Here is a 15,533-nt window from a genome sequence, read left to right as displayed (position 1 = left end):
TAGATAGGTGAGAACAGAGGATAGGAGGACAGAGAAGGAAATGTATTTAAGTAAATGGTTCTAACTCTCCCCATACAGAGCCAGAGCTGCTTCATTAACTGGCCAGCAGCTGGGCTAATTCCTTTAATGACAATAAGCCATTCTTGAGTAATCTAAAATTAAGAAAGAATTGGCTCCTCTGTATACAGTTATTTATTAAATAAACATTTTTGTTCTCAAGCTGAATTGCCTTCAGTTTACTAATGTTGATCATGCAGTAGTGTTGCTGTTGAGCAATGTGTTGATATCCAAGTCATATGGTTGCTCCCTCAGATGGGTGCGTACCAGTTATGAGCTGGGTCACAAACCCTGCAGAAAAGCAATTATTTATTTTAGCATTCAGGCCATGAAACCAAGAAAAGTGGGTCAAAATAACAACTGAATTTGTGATTAGACAGGTTAGAAACACCACTTTATTAGAAGGACTGTGCTGCTGCATTTCTTGTAGTGCTAAAACAGGTTACAACAGGATTATTTTAAATAAAAAGGAACACTCTACCTGTCATGGTGAAACTAATGCAATCCGTTTCCTGTGGTTTTGGATGCTTAATTCCCTAAGCTCTTTCATGATATTCCCAGCTCCTACCCATGTCATTCGTTGCCCCGTGGGATCGCTGGGCTTCCTCTAGGAACCTCCAGCTGTTCGGCTGGGTGAGCAGCAGCATGGCCTCCGGCCGCTGACGTGCTGACTGAGCTGCTGCCTGGTGGGACGGATAAAGATCTGACTTGTCACAGCCTTTGCTTTAGTAGGGTGTTAATATGTTGGGTTTTTTTTAATTTTCTGCCCTGATGCCAATTCTCAGAACCAACAGGATTGCAGAATGCCTGTCTGTATGCCTGAGTTGCATTTAGCCACTAGGCTCAGAAGTCACTGGAAGAGGGGAAAATCTTAACACATCTCAGCTGTAAAAAGCTCCTTTTCTAGAAATCAGGCCTTTAAAAGCAAACAAGCAAGCAAGCAAACCCCGAAACACCATCTACATGCTATTATTTGTGCTAACAAAATGAATAAACTATGTATGTGATATTGTATTTATTTCAATTCATTGTCTTCTTTTCCTCACCTGGTTTGACTGATAATATGAGAAACCATAGGGAGTTCTTGGTGCAAAATCATTTTCAGTAATCCCCATGTTATAGACACGCTCTGGAACACTGGAAGCACGGTGCAAACTGCCTGTAATCAAAGACTAATATCAGTAAGATTTTAACAAAATGTCATATTACTATAAAGGACGATTTACAGTACTAGGGAAATGTCCCAGTTTGCACTGCCAGTAATATATGTTAGCTGAAACTCAGACAGGGAAATTATGGAAAGATGTTTGCATTTGATGTATCACATTTAAAACGTGGCTAAGCAAAGCTTTCTGAGGAGACAAGCTTTTTTTTTCAGTTTCTAATTTATTTTACTTAAGACATATTTTAACTTTTAGAAGTCTTGTTGTTCATGCAGCTATTTAATGAAAAAAAACTGTAACATAGCAAGGTAAATATTTTAAATAACTCAGATAAATAATATCAGATGATTAAACACTGAGAAACTGTATCACCATACAGCTACTAAGAACACTTACTTCCATTGTAACCACTTTGAATATATATGTATGGTTTACTTACACCCTGACTCTAACATGCACAGTATGCAAGAAATTAAACTACTGCAGCTGTAGATTGTAAATAAGAAATATGAGTTTATATAAACGCCTCTGTTAACTGTGCACCCTAGAGATGCAATTTTCACAACATACCACTGTAAATAAATAGCTTACACTTAGTATACGCTTTGTATAAGCGTATGCTGAGTGTATAAGCATAAGCGCCTGTCTCAGTTGATGTTTCTTCTCCCTTCAGTGCTAGTTTAATGATAATATATCAGAGCCAGTAATGCTTCACTATTCTTCTCAGTGCTTCACCCAACGAACACGAAGAGTCCACGAACAAATTCTATGGCTTATGGAGGCACGTGGCATATTACGCTGTAAAGTAGGGTTGTTTAATGACACTTCAGATCTGCACCCGAAATGTTCAATAATCCTGCAAATAATGAAGAAGATCCACAGTGTATCTGCTTTGATTTTTTTTTCCCATGACCCAGCTTTGAAAATAGAACAGTGCATTGGATTATGTTTTTCATTAAAATGGCATTCATTTTTAATTAAAAACAAATAAACAAACAAAAAACTTCAGGCTGTTTCTCTTTCAGTGATATAATGCATTTTCAAAGAAAAAGTGCTGCTGTTGATAACTGTTTTTGAAGCAACACATACTGCTGAAATAATTGTTCACGAGATTCCCGTGTTGTTATGAGAAACTGCATATAGGAATATAAACAACACAGGTTTAAAGAGGTGAAACAGCAATTGAAAGCAAGATATACCTCAAACTGGTCATAAATGGAGCCACCGTGTGCTGCAGAAGTTTATGCCGAATACATAACAGCGGTCAATAAAGAAGTTAATTGGCCATGAATTTTCAAAATAGCAGATACTGCTTGAGATACTACAGAAATCTAAAGAACTGAATCAGTAACTTGGTCAAACTGACGAAGTCTCCCCTTCTAAAAATGGTAGGAGTCATATGCTCATGGGAATTCAGGTGCCAAAAACATGCAGGCAAGTGCCTGCTGTGATTTCTGAAAGCACCTGGTGCACATGTGCCAAATAGCTGAGGCTTTCAGTTCGTGCAGTTAGACTCGGGGCTTCATTAGGTGCACGTGGGTATCCCTAGGAACTTCAGCACACCTGCACCCTTGACCCTTAGTGTCTGTAGTTAGTAAAAGACTTGACAAGAATGAAAATAAACAAGGGATTCATGTAACAAGAATAATTTATGAATGATTCTCACTAGCACATAGCTACCCGGATAAGTCCAAATTTGTATATAATATAATATAATATAATATAATATAATATAATATAATATAATACAATACAATACAATACAATACAATACAATACAAGAGGAGACTGTAATAATTTGAGGCCTAATTCAATCATACTTTGTAGTTATTTTGCTTATTTAATCATACTTTCCAATTCTTTTATTTTGGCCATGTGAGACAGATTTAAACATGTATTAAGTAATTTGTTAAGACACATTCACGGTAACTTTGCGTCATGAGAGTGGAACGATGCTGCTTGGTCAAACTCATGATTTGGATTGTAATAATTCCTTCGTGACACTACAAGGCTGCCATAGCCCAAGGGTTACCCAAGTACATGAGAAAGCAGTAACAGGAAACTCGTTTTATACTGAAAAAATTCCTGCTGATTTACACTGACATCCAAAATATAAAAATACATATAAATATATAACTTGTGTGCTATAATTCCCATATCAATGTACTATTTCAGGTGCCCAATAAGGCTCCATCTTAGCCTATCGCCTGTGCTTGCTTTTTACAGATTCACTTTATTCATTGCTGCATATTAAAGTACTTTCGTATAGGAAGAATTTAAATACATATACATTTCTGTTTCTTTATAGTTAGTATTTTTTGTCTGGTTTACTTTCCTTAGTGAGAAATTACTCTCAGCTATTTATCTACTTAGGGCATAAAGATCCTTTGAGCAAGTAATTTGTGCGTATTTTAGGTAACTCTAAACTCCCTGCCTTTACTAAAAAATAAAAAAAATAGGATAAATTAAAAATAACAAGGCTGTCCAAGAACTAGTTCAGGATAAACTACTTATCTAACAGTTCCCTCTTCGCAAAAGAAAAATACGGTCAATCAGAAATTGCAACACTCAGTTATCTTCAAGTAGTCCTCTCTTTTAAGCTTCAGTCTCCCTGCAAAACTATCCATCGCTAAACATTTTTCTCTTTCAGAGATAAACACAGTATGTGTTAGCTTAAGGAACTTCACTTTGCATTTACAGCATCTCTTGCTTGCTCTTACCACATTATTTTATCGGCATTTTACCTGTAGATTTGTTAGGTAGATGTAAAATGTTTGTCCTTTTACTGTGTGCCGTTCACTTGTGCCAAAAGCCAGTGTGTTAAAGGAAAAAGTGGTAACTAAAATGCTGTGTCTCCATTAGCTATGAGATGCAGAACGGGTGATCTGAGCAAAATGTGCCTCTGTCAGTGGGGCTTCCTTCAGCTTATTTTCACCACACTACAAAAACTTACATGTTTTTCACATCTTTCCGGTTTGCTCAGTATTATATTACTCAAAAATCATTAGGCAGTCCTTATATACTCAGTGCACTGATTTAAAAGAAAAAAAAAAATGTGTATGATTTTATTTTACATTTTGTATTATGGATTCATTTACTGTTATGATTAATATTTTCTAGCTGCAAGACTCAGAGTTTTAAGTTTCAAAGAAACTCTGGCTTCAGCAAATATGCACATGACTCAGTTACTCATCCACAGGGGACAAATGCTCTTTGAGAGGCCACAGGATACCACACTCGACTTCCAGCAGCCAGTCAAGAAAAGGATGAGTTTCCTACAGGCTCTGTGTCATGTCTGTCAACCCATGAGGATATTTTGGAAAACTCAGGCATCTCAGACAGCAGCAGACACCCATGTGTGGGCAATTGAGAGGAGCCGTTTATCACAGTCTCCCCTCTCCCCTGTCAGTATGAACTAAAGCAGCTCAGGAACGCTTTGGATGCAGTCAGTGGAGGAGGAAAACTAAACCCCTTCGCTCTTCTCCACACCTAAAATAAAAGCTGTACAAAAAAATCACCTGATATTGCAACAGTTATGACAAAATTTTGAGATCTGACAAAATAATCACACTATCAGGAGGGAGACTGTACTGATAACTGAGGAAAAAATCCCATCCGTTTCTTCTTGAGCCCCCTTTGCTCCCCTGGATGTGACAAGTCCAACATCTCCAAAGGTCTTGAAAGTTCCTCCCCAGCAATCACTGCCTGCGGCTGCAGACCGACCAGTCTCCTCTTTGCTTGGCTTTCAAACAATAACAATGACAAGAGGCGTCTCTAAGATATGTGATATATGAAAAACACAATTGTCCTCCATTAAGGAGTTAGCTGTATCAAATTCCCCTTAAATCATGTACGGTGTTAACTCTCAGTTGTGAGTCTTTTTCAGCGCTTTTGTATTTGAATGGTTATCACGAAAGCCAAATTTTGGCTTTAAAGTCCCCACTGCAGGCATCAATGTAGCTGCACCCTGCACACAGAAGTCTGTTAAGGACTGTGATATTTTCATGCATCCTGAGCGCCCACCTGCTGAGGATCCCTTGTCCACGCTTGCTCAGGGCTGGTGAGTGATTATATTCACAACAGAGACTCATAAGTGTTCCTGGATGGTCGTCTTTAATCCTTTTTTATATTCCACCACTCACGATGGACTGAGATGGTGACATTTAAGAATGGCATATCCAAAACTTTACTGAATCACTTCATCTAGAGATCAAAGAGCCTTCTTTTTGATCATGCTCTTTCATCACTCTGCCAGTATATGCCTGGTCCCAAAGGAGTTTTTCTAACATTTTTCGCTTTGTCCTGGTCAGTACATTTACACAAGCGCTTGAATTTAAAAAAAAAAAAAAAAAAAAATTTCTTCTGGCTCAGGAAGCAGAGGTGAGGAATTTAATGAAACCAACAAAAAATGGAAGTCACTAAAAAGGAAATTTTTTCTACTTCCTTTTCCCACAAAGGTATAAACAGAAAATCACTACGAAGCAGTTAACATGGTCAGAATTCTGCAAAATAGAAGGCTGAGGAGAGAAAACTCCCCCAAACCCCTAAAAGCAACTTTAACAAAAAATACTACTACGAATTTTAGAAATGAAGAAATGTGAAGAATAAACAAGGCTCTGACTGTAACTGTCTTGTATCTGATGCTGTTGATTTGGAAATCACGTAACTTTTAATTCTGTTTTTTTATAAACACACTGTGTTTATAAAGCCCTGGCTTTAGAGGAAGAATCTCTACACAGAGAGCAGTTCTTCAGGCCGTTTGGCTTTCTATGATATATTACTTAGTTCTGTCCTCATTTTTTTTCAATGGAACTGATAAGGATGTACAGGATGTACAAGAAAGTAGACTTTAGTCCAGGGATTACACTAAAGAAACAGAAACACCACAAATTAATTTTAAAAGCCAATCAAAATCCAAACAGAACAAGATCAGAGGCAAGTGGACTCATAAACAGCATAAAGTTTAATAGAATCCTAAAATGTACATAAAATAATCAATACTGTTTCATCACATGCAAGTTGAAAAACACCAGTCATTAAGGTATACGATTCTGAATGCCTTTTTTCTTTGATAAAGCTGGACTATCTACTATTCCATTTCCACCTTTAAATAGCATTCAGAAATTTGATACGGCTGCTTTAGTTGTTCAAAACTTTTCAGGGCAGCATAATCTTTAATTTATAAAGGTTCAGCAACTGATGAACTGGAAAAGTTGCAGCTGTTGTTAAACTACTGCTTGAAAAACTATTAACAACGTTTGACAACGTCTTGAAAAGAGTTGGGGCAGTACGTGACTTCAGTGATCCGGCAGCTGGTGGAATCCTCAAATCTGAGGTTGACCTGAATTTCTATTATGAAAAAGAAGATGAGAAGACACCCTCAAGAAGGGGGGAAAAGGGCATAATGCAGCAAACAATATGGGGGTAGGAGGCAAAAAGACGTTTTTCCATTTAAAGGTAATGCTGAAGGCTAAGCAAACACCTTTAATTTGAAACTTTAAGGAGAGATTATGCTGCCTGACAGAGCACTTCTTCCAGCCTCAAAGCTGCCCATACAATCAGTGGAAAATGGGTGTGCACAGATGACACTGGGTAAGGCCTTTACTACCACTGATTTTTCATACCCAGTGGTTATGTGCTTGGCTAATTTTAGGCATGTATGTGAATACGCTGGTTAGGTATGTGCTAAGTACCTTGCTGAACAGAGTCTGAAATACTCCTACAGATAGGACAGTTATATCACAGGGGCCTGCTCCTTCTAAATCTTTGTATCGTCTCCCCTGCAATGGCAAAAAATATGGAACCCTTGGTGAATGTATCTAGAAAACTGTTATAATTCAGAGAAAGTGAGTTTTTGCATGTAAAACAGTGCATGTTTTTAAAAAGTAACCTACATATAAGAATTCAAATGTTTCTAAAAGCATAGTCCAATTTTGAGCAAGTCTATATAGAAAGCACATGGGGCTACACATGCATATATCTGTACTTTTCAGGAGTATATAACGCATATATTATACATGTATATATTACATATATATACACACATGTATAAATACATGGAACACATTTCAGTTCTGTTTATTTTTTCTGAGTTTTGCAGTGGGACTAAAAAATGCAAGGTGAGTTGGGCACAAGAATACACTTGAAAGAAGAAAAGTTCATTTTATGCATGAACAATACATGTAATGTCTGTTAATGACATTTTCCGCTCCTCATCCTGAAGTTTAAAAGTTTTGGGGTCTCAGAAGTACAAAAAGAGCTGAGATACTTGACCTTTAGAAAAACAAAGCAAACCAAGATAACTATCACCAAATCCATCAGGTCTGTTAATATATTCCATGAAAGTTAAGATGAGTTAGAAGGATGGGAACCTTGTCTTCATGGAGTTTTATGCACGGTTTAGAGTCATGATCTCAGGTTCATGACACCATCTCATTTATTAACTATTGCTTAAAAAGCTTTTCCCAGGCTCTCTGTTGAGAGAAAAAGAAATCAAGTATCTCGGAAAGTGTTTATAAATCTTATTTAAATGAGAGCTGCCAAGCTGAAGAGTTGCATGTGTAGCTGCACATTGAACAGCTGTATATACCTGTTTATGTGATTTCTGTACCTGATTTTTCTGAGCAGAGTATGGCCATGTCTGCGCTGTATACATTTTTGCCATGAGGTGCTTTTTTGATGGAAGCAAGATTAAGTACAAGAAAACATTCCTCTGCTTGACAAGATAGACGAGTGAGGTATAGTTATAAATTTAAAGACCTTTGGCTCCTAGCTTTTTGCAAATGAAAGGTGACAGCTTCGTTAATGACAACTGAGCAACAGGGTATACAGCCTGTAAGCAATCATATCTTCTTGTTTAAAAAACAGGACTAAAGTTTTCATGGTAAGGGTTGCTTTGTAAAAAAAATTATTTGCTTTGAAAACAACACGTCTCTTCCCCGTTAATAGTTAAGACTCAACTCCTCAAGCAGCTTGCCCTTAACCCTCAGCACCTGACAAAGTCACCCTGTGGGTGCCTGAGGCTGCAGTCGGACCCTGGTTTGGGCAGAAGACACGACTGCGCGGACCTTACTGACAGATCTGGCCTTCTAGCTATAAGATCTTAGAAGCAACGATTGATTGACTTCAGTTTGTATCGTGCATGTCAAAGAACAAGGTAAATACAAGTCTGATAGCGTTATCGTTCCACGTTTCCCATTCATGCCTTTCCCAGAGTTACTTTTCCAAAACTTTAGTTAATTTTTAAAAAACTTATTTCCAGGTGAAACAAGGAAAGACATTTCCTATGTTTCCTCCAATTTTATTTCACAAATAGGGCCAATGGGTAAAGCTGAGGTATTAAAATAAGGGCAGTAAGCGGTTGCTGGATTAGGAGAATTTCGGCTCGATTCCTCCCTCGGACAGCGGTGAACCGAGAGCAGCCCCCGCCACTCACCCCCGTCACGGAGGTACTTGGGAGGGAGAAACTTCTGACTTACTTGGGTGAGAAAAGAAAATAAAGCAACGACGCGACAGAGCCACGATTTTCTGTGAAACCCGGTAAAGACCCACGACCGGCACGGCGGCTGCCCCGAGCAGCCCGCGCCTCCCAGGGCCGGGGAAGCCGCGGAGACGGACTGCGGCCGCCCGGGCCCAGCTGGGTTCTCACCCCGGGGCCGCCGCCCCGGAGCCCCTTCCCGCGCTCCCGCCACCGCCGCAACCGCCACCGACAGCCACCAGCCAGCGCCGAGCGGCGCGGGGCCGGGGCCGGGGCCGGCACTCACCGCTGTGCAGCGAGCCCCGGCTCTTCCTGGCCAGCGTCTGCTGGACCTGCCGGTGGATCCGCAGCGCCTTCTCCTCCCCAGCCCGGCCGCCCGAGAGCTTGAGCCTGGCCTCGGAGGGCAGCGCCAGGCTGGAGCTGTCCAGCTCCCCCAGGATCTGCTGGCCCAGCACGGTGCGGATGTAGCCCTGCTCGGCGGCGGGGCCGCGGCCGGCCATGGGCACAGCCGGGCGCCGCTCCGCGCCGCGCCGCGCCGACAACCAGTTGCGCCGCCGCCACCGCCTCCCCAGCGCCGGGACGCAGCCGCTGAGGGCCGGGCCGGGCCGGGCGGTGTCCAGTGCCCAGCGCCGCCCCGGGCTCTGCCCCGCCCGCCACGCAGGTGCCAGGCACGGCCCGAGCCCCCGCCCCGCCCGCCGCGGCCTCCCGGGGCGGGGCAGGGCCGGGCCGGGCCGCCCTCTCCCTGTGCCCTCCCTGCTCTTCCCGTCCCCTCCCCTTCCCTTCCCCTTCCCTTCCCGCCGGGATGAAGGGGGCCGCCGGCCGGGGCGGGGCTCCCGGGGGGCAGATGTGCCGCCTTGGGCCGCAGTCGCCGGGAGACCGTGTTCCCGCGGCTCGCGTAACCCCCGCGGGAGCAAGCGCAAGCGTTTTAAACACATAAATACATGCTGTCCTCGTGCGTCGTCCCTTATAGATCCTTTGCGTTATGATACAGATTTGAGATACTTCTATATTTTTACACATAGCTGCATTTTGTGCACTTATGTCTGAGTTTCAATCTAAAATCTAAGATGTGAAACTGTTTAATTTGAAACTTTAAGGAGAGATTAAGGATTGCGTTAGGGCGCTGTAGTGCTGCTGGTTTGGGAGGTTTTGCTGCTTTCTGGGGTTTTTCGGGTTGTCCTGAGGATTTGCAGAGAGATGAATGGAAGCCACGTTCTCTCCCTTTGGTTGTGAAGAAGTGGGGAGGGAATTGCGCAATTAAAGGCTGGGGAAAAACCAACCCCAAACCCGACTGGCTCTGCCCCTGCAAAGGTCTGTGCCGGCCTGCGTGGTTGTCGGTGGGTTCTTGCACACCAACACGGGGCTCGGTGAGTGTGAGCTGGAGGAAGGCTGAAGTTCTCACGCTATCTCAGGACACAGCTTGGAGTTAGCTGTCTAAACAAACTCTCCTCATGGTGGGTTGAAAGGAAGAGGAAAAAGAGAACATGCAAAGTCTCAGTTATAGAAAAGTGCAGGCATTAGAAAAAGTAGATGATCCAGGATTGCATGATTTAAAAAAAGGAAAAATGCCCAGCAAACTAAAATGTTGTTATTTTAACAGAAAATCCAATGTTTCTTAAAAGCAAATGAAAATTAATGTGACTTTTAACTTCCTGTGTTGTTATTTCAGAGGCACGCTGGGACTCAAAAAAAGCTGCTGTAGCTTGTTTTTTACCAGAACTTCAGACAGCGGTGAGGGTACAGGGTGGCTGAGGAGAAACTGAGGCGATCTGTGTCTTAGGGTATACCGTAATGTAAGAAAGTGGGGCACCTTCTTTATTCTCAGAAAACTCAGGATGGGGTGGAGGAACTGGCTTCATGCTGAGGAGTCCAGAATCCTTTTGCCCCTCATTCACTCTTTGCCTCTCTCCCTTTTTTTTTTTTTTCCTTTAAGAGAGGGAGGGAGCTCTGGCCTTTCCTGTCACTTTGTCTGGCTCATGTCATTCCCTTTTGTTCTAATGTGGCATGTCACAGGAGAGGTCACGTTAATGGCTGCGTAAGATACATAAAGATAGTTTTACTGGTTAAGAGAAATGGAGTGACACACTCCTTCCTTATAAATGGGGAAAGGTTATGTATGGGCAGAGAAAGGTTGGAGATAAGCTGTGGGGTACCAGCTGGGAAGGAGGAGCAGGAATTTGTGGAGACGAGGAAGCTGGAGGTATGTGGCAGAACTACGGTGAGCAGGGGAAAAATGTAACAGAAAAGTGGAAGGATAAAAAAATGAAAGAATGGGCAGGATAAGGCAGGAAAAACAATGGGGAAGACACATCACAGCTAGGAAGGAATGTAAACTATGTTAGAAACTATGTTAGACCCTTTTGCTGACATACTGACAGTCACAAAAGCATTTCCAGTAAACAATAGATACTACATTCTCAGCACTTATGAGTGAAGACTACTGAGGAGATTAGAAAATAGTCTAAAAAATGTGAAACATTTCCTCCCCTCCTCCTTTGCCCTGCCGTCTTCCCCAACTCCAGCACAAACATGAATTCTGGATAGTTTTTATAGTTGAAACCAATGCACAAAGTACACCTGAAATGGATTCAGGATTTAGAAAATACTCTTGGAGAAGGTGCCCTCAGATGCCACTGACACCGCATATAGGTTTATAAGCTCTTGGCACATTGGCATTGCCTGTGTTGGAAGAACTGTTGAATTGTTATTAATTTTATTTTGCAAGCATGTACATTCATTTGTGAGATCTGTGGCAAAAGAAATGACAGTTTGCTCTGGGCTTTAAAATCTTTAATGAGATTTCTGAGATAGATTTCCCTCTCTCTAACTAGGAATGCTGACTGGAAAGTCTGGGGGATTGGAGGAGGCGAGAGAGAAAGAATTTTGCCTGCACAGCAATTCAGACAATGCCTAGACAAGATCTGAAATAGAAATTAATTAAGGCTTTTTCTTACCTGAAGAAAGTAAGAAGATATCATGTAACTGATTGCCCCATCAATAGAAATTCCTTGAAGTTGACTTATGTTGGACTAATACCTCTTCTCAATGGACTGCAAAAAAAACCCCCTAGTCTTTTGAGAAGGAAATACTTTATCAGTGCCATTTGCAGATTCAAAGCAACATAGCTGGGATTATCCCTGAAAGGATGGCAATTTGTGATGGATGATTGCTCCTTAGATTTTTGAAAAAGAGATTTAATTATGAAGCATATAGTGACTAGGGGATGAGGAATCGCATACAAAAACATTTGCTTTCTGTCTGCTGTCTGATGAAGTCAAGAAGATCAGAAAACCAGGTATTTCTTTATAAGATTTATTTCTTATTCTGACCAGATGTACTTGGCCTAAATGATGTAACCTTTCTCCATCAGAAGTCCCCCACAAAAAAGAAAACCTTGTTATATAAAATATTGTTATATTAAAGTTGTGCTAGCTGGTCCTCTCACTCTTCTTTCCCTTCTTCCCCCCACCCCTCTCTCTGTGTTAGGACTTAAGGAACAAGCTGGGTTTGGACCCTGGAAACAAAATCTTTTCAGCTGCAGGAACCTTAGAGAAAACGGGTGTAAGTATGATGTGAGGTGTTCAATTTAAACGTGAAACAGCTCGACAACAAGGGCTTCATCTTAAACGCACACAAAATGATTCCTCCAGGAACACATGGAAGATGAAGTGTCATTCACTCAGGGTTTTTTACATTTTTTTTTTCTTTTCTCCTTCTTTATTTTGGATCCCATGGTTGAAGATGTTACATGCAAGTGCAGGATAGTCAGGAATAACGGGACTGTTTCTACATCTGTTCTCTTCCTTCTGGTTTCGTCCGAGTCTCCCCGTCGAGGGAAAGGCAGCCCGAGCCTTCCCCCGCAGCCCAGCCCCTGCCCGCCGGAGGGGCCACACTGCCACCGCGCGTCCCCGCGCCGGAACGGCACGACCGAGCCTGCGCCCGGCCGCCGCTCCGGGAAGGTACAGCTTGCAAAGCAGACTTGGAGAGTACCCAGGAAGGAGTTAACTCCATGCTTAAATAGCTGAGATCGGTATTTTTTGTGCGATTTTATCTGTGACAGGAGGCAGAACTGAAGTGCAATCCGCCTGTCTTTTGCAGCAGGCGCTTGCAGCCCGTACTGTCTTACAGTAACAAACCCATTTTTTTCATCCCAGCACCATTTTTTGAAAGCAGAGGTAAAGAAGATCATCTATTTTCTCCTTTAGGAGAATTTAAAATAAACATTTTTTTCATGTTTTTCAGGGTAAAAGTACTATGTTTGCATTGGTAAGATGAGCATGATAGAGTTATGACCATAAAAGCAGTAAGAGCTGGATGGGGACCCTACCCGAACTAGACAGAGTTCAAGGGAGCAGAAAATTGCCTGAGGAAAGAAAACACACACGCACGCACACACGTGTGCACACACACACAAGATGACAATGATCGGCATTGGAACATCCTTCCAGTTCCAAGCAGTGACATAGGAAGAAACAGATGTGTCCAGTCTATTAATTCACGGCTCCGTGACTGGTGCCACAATATTGGTTTTTTTTATAATGGGACAGCCTACACGGCACCTGGCTTGCTGGCATCAGATCGGATTAACCTTTCTCAAAGGGGGAAGAGGGTCTTTACCCGCAAGCTAGGGGGGCTTATTGACAGGGCTTTAAACTAGACTCAAAGGGCTAGCCCGATAATATCAGGCTCACCTATGACAAGCTGTGGGATGACATGCCATGGTTAGAGGGACGGGGTGCTAGCAAGGCCCCTCAGCCTGTTGCACCAGAGAAGACCTCAGAGGAACTAAAGGAGGTTCCTCTAAGAGGGTGGTACAGCTGAGAGCCCAGCTCAAGTGCCTCTATACCAATGCACGCAGCATGGGCAACAAACAGGAGGAGCTGGAAGCCACCGTGCTGCTAGAAAGCTATGACCTGGTTGCCATTACTGAAACTTGGTGGGACGAATCCCATGACTGGAGTGTGGCAATCGATGGCTACAGGCTGTTCAGAAGGGGCAGGCAAGGAAGGAGGTGGGGTGGTGTTGCCCTCTACATCAAGAAATGGATAGGCTGCGAAGAGCTGTCTGCAAAATAGCCACGAGCAGGTTGAAAGCTTATGGGTAAGAATCAGAGACCAAGGCAACAAAGGGAACCTTGTGGTTGGTGTCTACTACAGGCTGCCTGAAGTCTGTTGATGAAGCCTTCTTACTCCAGCTACAGGAGGCATCATGCTCGCAGGCTCTCGTCCTGCTGGGGGACTTCAACCACCCCGACATCCGCTGGAAAAGTAGCATGGGTTTGCTGTAGGCAATCCAGGAGATTCCTGGAGTGCATGGAGGACAAATTCCTAAGCCAGGTAATAGACACCGCTAGCAGAGGGGATGCCATACTGGACCTGTTGGTCACCAATGCACGTGACATCAAGATTGGAGGCATCCTGGGCTGCAATGATCATGCACTGGTGGAGTTCACAGTCCTGAGTGATAGAAGGCAGGTGAAGAATAAAGTGAGGACCCTGAACTTTAGGAAAGCAAAATTCCAGCTCTTCAGGGAGTTAATCAATAGGACCCCCTGGGAAACTGCCCTCAGGGACAAGGGAGCACAACAGAGCTGGCAGATGTTTAAGGACTCTTTCCATAGAGCACAAGAGCTCTCAATCCCCAGGTGTAAGAAATCAGGAAAGGAAGGCATGAGACCAGCATGGCTGAGTGGAGACCTGCTGGTCAAACTAAAGGGCAAGAAGGAAATGCACAGGCAGTGGAAGCAGAGATAGATATCCTGGGATGAGTACAGGGATGCTGCCTGGTTGCATAGGGATGGGGTCAGAAAGGCCAAGGCGTGGCTGGAGCTGAGCTTGGCAAGGGATGCAAAGAATAATAAGGACTTCTGCAGGTATATCAGCTGGAAAATGAAGGTCAAAGAAAACATACCCACCTTGATGAGCAAGACAGGCAGACTGGTAAAAACGGATGAGGAGAAGGCTGAGATACTCAACAACTTCTTTGCCTCAGTCTTCACTGGCAATGTCTCTGCCTACACCTCTCAAAAGGATGGCCTGCAAGATGGGGACTTGAGGAGCACAGTCCCTCCCACTGTAAGAGAAGATCAGGTTAGTGACCACCTGAGGAACCTGAATATGCACAGGTCTATGGGACCTAATGAGATACATCCCAGAGTCCTGAGGGAATTGGCTGATGTAGTTGCCAAGCCACTTGCCATGATACTTGAAAAGTGCTGGCAGTTAGATGAAGTCCCTGGAGACTGGAAAAAGAGAAACATTGCACCCATTTTTAAAAAAGGTAGCAAGGAAGACCCTGGGAACTACTGACCTCTCAGTCTCACGTCTGTGCCGGGGAAGATCATGGTGCAGATCCTCCTAGAAGCTATGCTAAGGCATGTGGAGTACAGGGAGGTCATTCGAGACACCCTGCCTGACCAACCTAGTGGCCTTCTGTGATAGAGTGACCACATCAGTGGACAAGGGAAGAGCTACGGATGTTGTCTATCCTGACTTCTGTAAGGCCTTTGACATAGTCCCCCACAACATCTTTCTCTTTAAATTGGAGAGATATGGGTTTGGTGAGTGGACTGTTGGATGGATGAGGAATTGGTTGGATAGTCGCATCCAGAGGGTAGTGCTCAATGGCTCATTGTCCGGATGGAGATAGGTGATGACTGGTGTCCCTCAGGGGCCTGTATTGGGACCACTACTCTGGTCTATCTATCTTGATCAATGACATAGTGGGATCGAGTGCATCCTCAGCAAGTTTGCAGGTGACACCAAGCTGAGTGGTGCAGTTGACACTCCTGAGGGATGGGATGCCATCCAGAGGAACCTGGACAAGCTTGAGGAATG

General features: G+C 43.2%; 1 protein-coding gene across 1 annotated transcript in view; it reads right to left on the bottom strand.

The window, feature by feature from the left end:
- The window catches only part of PKP2 (plakophilin 2), a gene marked incomplete at its 3' end in the record, with an annotated part of 44,557 nt that extends 34,981 nt beyond the window's left edge, over window positions 1-9,576 (bottom strand). Inside the window, exons 1-2 of the mRNA XM_082003308.1 lie at window positions 8,980-9,576; window positions 1,104-1,212 (exon numbers count right to left, since the gene is read on the bottom strand). Coding sequence (XP_081859434.1) covers window positions 1,104-1,212; window positions 8,980-9,197 — 327 coding nt within the window. The 5' untranslated portion in view covers window positions 9,198-9,576. The remainder of the gene's footprint in view (window positions 1-1,103; window positions 1,213-8,979) is intronic.
- Window positions 9,577-15,533: the final 5,957 nt, after the last annotated feature.

This window comes from Phaethon aethereus (assembly GCF_964289735.1).
Source record: "Phaethon aethereus genome assembly, chromosome: 1".
Taxonomy (NCBI): Eukaryota; Metazoa; Chordata; class Aves; order Phaethontiformes; family Phaethontidae; genus Phaethon; species Phaethon aethereus.
This window is presented reverse-complemented; position numbering and strand designations above follow the sequence as displayed.